A 9043-nucleotide genomic window follows, 5' to 3' on the forward strand; every position below is an offset into this window, starting at 1 on the left:
ATTATTCTTTCCAGATTATCACTATGTGAACTATCATATACAGGATTAACAGAACAGCTTCTTGGAGTTTACAGCAGGGCGTAGCGCCTAGCGTGATTGTAGATATCATACGTTTATGAAAATCCTGGGCATTTTTAAACTTCAACGCCGAAAGAAGAAACCTTGTGTTTCCACGCTCATAACCAAGTAACACAACAGAAATCTATTTGTGAATCTGCAATCGAGATAAAAGACCAAGATTATTCATAAGAGATAAAGTTTATTTATGGATCTGCAATTCAAATAAAAATGGAATGGCCTATATGGCCTAACCTATATGATAGAAAAGGCAAGACAAATGCCTAACCTATATGATAGAAAAAGGCAAGACAAATAAATTAATACAGAACATTTTTCCGGCACAAGTTACAAGTTACAAACATAGAATTCGGCCAATTCCTTCAAGCTGGAATCGCTCTGAATAGCGTCTGGTTCTGTGTTTTCCAACATCCACACCAAATGTGCGAACATCACCACCTCGCAGGCGACTGAGAAACCGTCTCTGAAACTCTCAACAATCAATACCCTCAACAATGGATGATTTGCATAATGGCCACTTATGAAATATCGTTTCCTGGACTTCCCAACATAAACTATATTACATCCCTCGGGCGCTTTGTCTAGTTTGTGATTATCTGCGTCAACGAGGCGAGATGGCCTGGTTTCTGCAAATGTTGGTGCAATAACTTTATCACAGTCATGAGCATCATCATGAAGTAGATCAGAAACGGAAGTGAGATGACTGTGTGAAGGTCTCACCATTGGGAAACTTTGCCACCGCTTGAGAAATGCCTTGATCTTGTTCATCTTGTGGCTTAGTGCCAGCAGCATCCTCAAAGAAAAAAAAATTCTTGGCTTGCAGTATGTCGAAAAAGAGATCAGTATGGGGACTCCATCAAAGCAGCTGTGCCGTGAAGTATTCGAGAGAAACATCGTTCTAATATAGCACATGGAAGGAACAAATTTGCAATAATGTATGGTGTAAATTCGTTGGGTATTGCCATGTTTGAAAGCGAAGAAAATTTCATAGCTTTTGCTCTATCGATAAAGACGAATTTTTTTTGAAATGATACTATAAGCCTGTGTGGCAACACCTTCACATCAAGCCACTGTATGTTAGCGATTAGTTAGCGCAGGGAAAGAGTTGAGAGTTGGTGGAACGTATAACTACTAAAGGGGAACAACGAACACTACAATAAAATGACGCGATTCTCGTTCTCGCACCAGTGTTGAGAGTTGGTGTAAGTACCATCTGAGCAACGTGGAAACATCTAACACCAAAATTTATTGCCGAACTTTTCGTCTCGTACAAACGGCTATATTGCTTTTGCAAGATCTAGTATTTGTACAAGTTATGTGGGAAAAACCACAGCTGTGGAAAAGACATGATAATGATATAATATCTCGTCTATCTCTATGGTCAAATGGCAATTGTGACGAACACAACTTGTTAATCGCTCGTCGATCTCTTGGGTCATGAAATAAATTTCTTATTTACCATCCTTCAAAATATTTGTAGTAAGTTCTCTTATTTCTATTATTATTCTTAATAAGTTGTCCATTATTTCTAATAACTTGTTTTGGAAAGTTTATTAAAGTGATATAAAATGATGTAAATTAAAAGATCTATGGTTTAATTTCTCGGAAGTAATCCAATCTTAAAAAAAATATTAGATAATAATCAGTTGTACAAAATAAGCTAGCAATTGCACCAAATGTTGCAAAGGAAACGCCGTAAAGCATAAATTCGAGAAGCATCATGATATATAAACAATCATTGAAGATAAAAAACTAGTAAACACAAATTGGTGACATGTTTCACGAGGATCATAATATTAAATGCACACTGCAATGCTTTGTATTTGTTAGATAATGGAAAATGATAATTCATAGAAACAAAACTAATTTTCCATCTTGAGTCATCATGAAACATAATCATAATGATCCTGAATGAAAATATGTCTAACATACTAATCTACTGCTTTACCAACCAATTACTATGGATGAGAAAGCGGTCTAACTTTGCTGCAATGTGGGAAATGTCACTTCTCCAATTTTTCCAAGTATACTTACCATTTTTTGAAAACCATTAAGAAGCTCCCAATCACGGATGACATCTTCCATTTTTTCACAATGAAGATCACTTACAATGCTTCCACCATGTTTTTCAAAATTGAAAATAATTGTGTTAAAAGCACTCCCTATCACATTATCTATGTGCTAGTGACCTTCCCTTATGAGTGTTAAAGAGTACCAAAAATCTCCTTTTTCACTCTACAATACTGGGACATATAAACATTTATAAGGGACAATGATTCTTTTGACTCCTTATCTTCTACTTTGACAGCCACCCAAAAACATAATTTGACATTATATATTAGCGTAAATCGGTATTTTTACCAAAGGCTGCAAATGTCACCAAAATCTCCCTGAGATCTTTGCGCTACACCCAAGGTCCCAAACTATTTTTCCAAATTGTTTGTGACAAGGCCATGGTCTCTTCTTCAGCGAGTTTTATTTCTTGGAGAAATAAGACCTGCAGCTTCCTCAAATTCACTAATTATTTTACTTCTTTTACTACCTTTGGTTTGATGAGGTCTCCAAGTCCCCTAATATTCAACGATGTAATTTTCATTTAGACTTTCAGAGAGCATACTTACCTCCTCCAGCCTTACATCTTGCATTTTCTTTGTTGCTCACGTTTCGAAGAAATTTTGTGATCTGAGGTTGGTTTCCAAGTTTGATAGTTTGCTTTGATTTAGCCTCTCTTGTATCTTTCTTAGAAAAACATGGTGGAAGCATTGTAAGGGATCCTCACTGTGAAAGAATGGAAGATATCATCAGTGAGTTGGAGCTTCTCAATGGTTTTCAAAAAAGGGTAAGTATACTTGGAAAAATTGGAGATGTGACAACATTGCAGCAAAGTTAGACCGCTTTCTCATCCATAGTAATTGGTTGGTAAATGGCATATAATGTCTTTCTAGTATTCTGGCTCAAGGGGATTCTGATCACAAACCCATCAGGTTGGATTTGGGCTCTCCATAAGATTTAGATCTGATTCCTTTCTGGTTTAATCCCGGGGGAATCCAGAAGGAAAGGGAGGCTGACCTGATAACTCATGCTTGGGCTATGCCAATTCGCAAGTCTTTTACCTTTGTTTGGGAATAAAATATGAAGGAGGTGAATTATGCTCTTAGAACCCGGGACAATCAATTACAGGCCCCTGCAGCAAGAGATAAAAGAACTCATTCAAAAGATCGAAGATCATCAAGGCTTGATGGAGTCCAAACCAATCACTCACAAAAACTTAGAAGAAGAAAAAAACCTAGTAACCAAATATTTAAAATCAACAGGAAAGGAGGAAGAATACTGGCATCTGATGTCTCGAAGCCTATGGTTAAAGGCATGTGATATAAATACATCTTTTTTCACAAGCATACTAAATAAAGAGAAACTAGGAATCGAGTAAAGGAAATTTCTTCTGGAGGTCACCTTAAAATATGTTTTTCCTAGGAAATTAAGAGAGGACTTTTGCTTCTTCAAGAATCCATATTCTAGAGACAAAGTAAATGGCTCGGAAATGTAGAAATACTTCATCTCGTGTCTCACCTCCATTGTTTTGTATCAGGAATTTTCTCATCTGGTTAAACCGATTAAAGATGACGCAATTGAAACCATCTAGTCCCTAAACATGGTTAAAGATCTGGGATTGGATGACTTCTTTATAATTTTTAATGTGAATGCTTAACTCCTCCATATTTAAATGAAGGTTTGGGGACAATACCAACTCATCCTTTTTAGCTCTAATTCTGAAGGAGACATAGTTGTCCTCATTCTCTCGATTCTGGACAATCTCAATGTGTAATTTGGCCTAGAAGTTTCTAGCAAAAAATTTAGCTATTATGCTCAAAAAGATTTTCCCTACAATCATATCAAAAAACCAAGTTGGTTTCATGAAGCATCGATAAATCATAGACAACATCATTCTTGTTCATGAGGTGATTAATTCAAGAAAGAAATGGGGTTAGCCGGGTATGATTATCAAACTTGACATGGAAAACACCTTCAATAGAATCCATCACTCCTTTTTATTCTCGGTGATGGAAAAGTTGGGTTTCTGCAATGAGTTCATAAATTGGACTAGAGATTGTATTGGAAGCCTGTGGACAACTCCTTTAGTAAATGGACTCCCCTGTAATCTCTTCTCCACGTCTAGGGGTTTGAGGCAGGCTTTCAATACAAGCTCCTAGTAGTAGAAACCTTAATATATTAGTGGCAGAAAACTTAATAAGGAACCTAGAGATGGGAAGAAGGGAAGAGAAGGGAGAATATGAGGAGTAAGTATAGAAAACAACAATAAATATGTGTATCATTCCCAGTTTGCTGACGATACATTATTGTTAGGGGGAGCCTCCAAAATTATTGCTCGGCGATTCAAACCAGTGTTTGATCAATATCTAGACCTGTTGGGGGGCTTCATTGATAAAACAAAGAGCCTAATCATAGGATGGAACTATCCACTTAAAAATATTAATGAAATTGTGATGGTTTTGGGATTCCCTTTAGAATGGAATGGAAATTATTTAAATATCTAGGAATCCCCATTTTGATCGGTGCCTCTAATATGAAGAGTTGAATCAATACCTTAAATAAATTTTCGAAGAAATTTCAAGCCTCGGGTGCTCAATGGCTCTCTTCATTAGGATGTGTTGTGATAGTTAAATATGTTCTATCGTCGCTTCCTGTCTACCTATACTCTGACCTTCTAGACCCAAAAGTTGTGCTCAATCAGATGAGCTTGTTAATTCACAAGTTTCTATGGCAAGGAGGGAGGAATAGTGAAAGAAAATTCGATTTAGTAAACTGGAATGTAATTTGTCTCCCAATGGTTAATGGGGGATTGGCAGTCTAAGACCCTCTATTTATGAATATTGCTCCTAGAGCTACAATCGTTTGGATACTTATTTCAGATTTCAGTGTGTGGTGGAAATTTGGCTTTCTGCCAGAATATTCAACAAGAATTCTCTTCTCAGGGTAGAATCAAATTATTGGGCAGGTCTAGGTTTTACTATTTGAAAGCTGTGAAAGGAAGCAACCCCTCTTATTATTGATCACCTTAGTTGGAAACGGGGAAACAGGTCTTGCTTATATATTTTGAGATAACAAATATTTCCAAATATCCTATTGAGTGGAAGTGAAGAATTCAAAATCCTCGGTCAGTGGATGAAAAAAAATGGTTTTTCTCAAATTAAAGGGCATATAAAAATGGGATATCAAAGGGGTATGGAAGGGTTGGATCAACCTAGAGCTGGTGATTCATTTAAAGCTGGTTTGGGAAAATTAGACTTGAGTGATAAATGGTTGTTTATAGGAGCTGCCTAAACCTGTAGCAGACTTCCCTCCCCTGCCGAAGTCTACTGTACAATTCAGTCAGAGTGTTGATTGATCTGGAACTCTGACTGTTTTGGATGATCTGGTTTAATTTAAAATTGGGCAAAACAAACCAATGGAATCATTCCAACACAAAGAATTTTCACTGTGCCTGAAATTCTTGCTGGATTCTTGTCAAATTTGTGGTTGGAAAGAGGGTCTGTTTGCTATACAATTAACGTACTCTATTGTTCATGAGTAGCATGGTTTTTGTACCCCAATGAGCTTGTCAAATATTTCTGAAATGATATTTTGAACAGGGCAATCCTCAAAATCATCAACTAAAGTTATGTAATTTTGGAAGTGCCAAAAGCTCTGGTGAGTTGTTGCACTGTGGTATAAGCATCCAATTGAATTGTCATTGTCCTCTTTTCACCTTACACATTTGCAAATATGCCTCTTTTCACCTTAAGCTATTTGACAAAAATGGATTTACCATTTACACTCATATCCTATCAAACTCTGCTCGGAAATTTACAAATCACTGTTGATTATATTCAAAGATTAATTAAATTTATATTCTAGGTAGAGGAATCATGGCAGAGCATGGCGCCTTTTGCCAATGTAACCAACCATGTATAATTTGCTTGTCACCTAGGAAAATAAAATTAATTCACCATCTCTGTCAGTAATATAGTGAAACATAATTTAAACCCTAAAACATGAACACAAGTAACCATATTAGCTGTCCTAGAGACCACCCACTTCACCTCTGACAGTGAAACAATGCATTTTACAGGCACGGTTTTATGATTCTCGCACTGAATAGAGATGACTTCCAAGGGCTCCATCCCTTTGAGGTTTCTTGAAACAATATAATCAACCTTCCCACATGATTAAATGACACAATTTATTAACTGTAGCCTCTTATTTCGTGTTAATAACACGAGTAAGCCTCTTGCGTTTGATGCTAAGTAGTTTGTCATATATCACCCACGCAAAACTCATAAAATGGGGATCGGTAGTACCAGATCCTTTCAAATTTGCACAGCCCCAATAATCTGGGTGACATGTTACATGATACCCAGTTGATGCCCTGGCACTTTGGTTATCAAAAAACCAAGTTGGTTTCATGAAGCATCGATAAATCATAGACAACATCATTCTTCTTCTGGAGGCAATTCATTCAAGAAAGAAATGGGGTAGCCGGGTATGATTATCAAACTTGACATGGGAAACACCTTCAATAGAATCCATCACTCCTTTTTATTCTCGGTGATGGAAAAGTTGGGTTTCTGTAATGAGTTCATAAATTGGACTAGAGATTGTATTGGAAGCCTGTGGATAGCTCCATTAGTAAATGGACTCCCCTGTAATCTTTTATCCACATCTATGGGTTTGAGGCAGGCTTTCAATACAATCTCGTAGTAGTAGAAACCTTAATATATTAGTGGCAGAAAACTTAATAAGGAACCTAGAGATGGGAAGAAGGGAAGGGAGAATATGAGGAGTAAGTATAGAAAACAACAATAAATATGTGTATCATTCCCAGTTTGTTGACGATACATTGTTGTTAGGGGGAGCCTCCAAAATTATTGCTCGGCGATTCAAACCAGTGTTTGGTCAATATCTAGACCTGTTGGGGGGCTTCATTGATAAAACAAAGAGCCTAATCATAGGATGGAACTGTCCACTTCAAAATATTAATGAAATTGTGACGGTTCTGGGATTCCCTTTAGAATGGAATGGAAATTATTTAAATATTTAGGAATCCCCATTTTTATCGGTGCCTCTAATATGGAGAGTTGAATCAATACCTTAAATAAATTTTCGAAGAAATTTCAAGCCTGGGGTGCTCAATGGCTCTCTTCATTAGGATGTGTTGTGATAGTTAAATATGTTCTATCTTCGCTTCCTGTCTACCTATACTCTGACCTTCTAGACCCAAAAGTTGTGCTCAATCAGATGAGCTTGTTAATTCACAAGTTTCTATGGCAAGGAGGGAGGAATAATGAAAGAAAATTCCATTTAGTAAACTGGAATGTAATTTGTCTCCCAACGGTTAATGGGGGATTGGCAGTCTAAGACCCTCTATTTATGAATATTGCTCCTAGAGCTACAATCGTTTGGATACTTATTTCAGATTTCAGTGTGTGGTGGAAATTTGGCTTTCTGCCGGAAGGATCACAGCTATAAAAAAAACCCCACTGAAAGACATCGCTGCCAACATGAGCAAATATCCCAGCCCTGCATTCAGACCAAAAACGGCGGATTCCATGACCCTAAGTCCAATATTGACAATATACTCATGAACTCTGGAAATGCCCCTAACAGATCCGATTCAGGGCTTGGTCCTCGATATTGAAATAAATACAAAGCAGACCATTCCGATAGCGTATATTCTTCTCCAACTCATCCAAGACTGCCCTCCCTCCAGCATGTATACAGAAACGCTCAAATGCAAGCTTGAAATCAGGAATATACGCCTTGGTCTTCATCTTCAGAAGTTTTCTTCCTACACCAAAAACCGCTGCTGATCCAAATCAGACAAGAAGACAGACATACGAAAATGTGAGAACTAGAATCAGAAAACAGGAAGCAGGAAGCAGATACAAAAATCTGAGAATTGGGAATTGGGCTCCAAAAATATGAAAATCCAAACCAAAAATGGTCTGAATACCGCCACCCACTTCGACATACCTATAAAATTTCCCTGTGTCGCTTCAGACCTCAGAACGTTTTTCACCGATGATCTAATGGCTGGAGATGATTTAATCGTCTAACAATCCATTTAACGGCCCACGTTGAGACACGGTGGCATGGAGGGGAGTTTGTCTCAGAGGGAACGCCTTACGGCGTAACTAGCAATGCCTAATGATTGACTCCTTGAAAGTGTGACTACAGCGTGTTTGGGAAGAATTTGTTGTTTTCACATGTTTTCACCATTTTGCAGGGGTCAATCGGATTGCCAGAAAGTTGCTATTTTATATAAACCTTTGAATCTTACTTCAGAAGAATACAATATGTACACAAGATACCTTCTTCACAAACATAATTTTTTTTTCCCTATTAACAGATCTATCTTTCAAATTATGGCATTCGTTGAACTCCCACATCCCACGAACAAAACAGATCCGGATTTCTTTGTACTTGCAACAAACGCTTTAAGCAACCTTGCAGTTGCAGGAAAAGCTTTAAGCAAACTTGCAGCTGGTACAGGAGAAATAATGTGATATTAGAACATAGAGACCCGAAAGAACCATGGAAGTATGAAGGCAACAACCATGCAAGCCATCAAGAAGTTGCAGAGAGGCCGACTCCGCCAGCATCTTGGTGATTCACCTGAGGAGTTGTCTGTATCTCTGTCATTCCACTCTTCCAAGAACACTGCATCACCAACACCTGTGACATTCTTTGCAATCTCACCACAAATCTCACAAATCCTGTATCAAGCAAACAAAAGGATTGTCATGTTCTCAAAATTCCCATCAAATAATGCAATTCTCATGTTCTCAACGTTCTCATCACATATTGCAGAGACGCTAGGTGCTCTATAGCCTAGGAGGGGAAGATGTGCAACACTTTCTACATATGCTTTTAGGAAAACAAATAGTCCAATCTTATTTCAAAGAAA

The 9043-nt window shown here is 37.6% G+C and overlaps 1 protein-coding gene across 1 annotated transcript; it reads right to left on the reverse strand.

The window, feature by feature from the left end:
• Positions 1–360: 360 nt before the first annotated feature.
• LOC149159867 (auxin-responsive protein SAUR77-like) lies at positions 361–934 on the reverse strand. Its single transcript, XM_089433571.1, has one exon. It carries the CDS (start codon positions 868–870, stop codon positions 406–408), a length of 465 nt encoding a protein of 154 aa, XP_089289697.1. The 5' UTR covers positions 871–934; the 3' UTR covers positions 361–405.
• Between the last annotated feature and the right edge of the window lie 8109 nt (positions 935–9043).

This window comes from Pinus tabuliformis, chromosome 5_2, assembly GCF_031772625.1.
Source record: "Pinus tabuliformis cultivar Carrire ecotype Pingquan chromosome 5_2, CPIR1, whole genome shotgun sequence".
NCBI lineage: Eukaryota > Viridiplantae > Streptophyta > Pinopsida > Pinales > Pinaceae > Pinus > Pinus tabuliformis.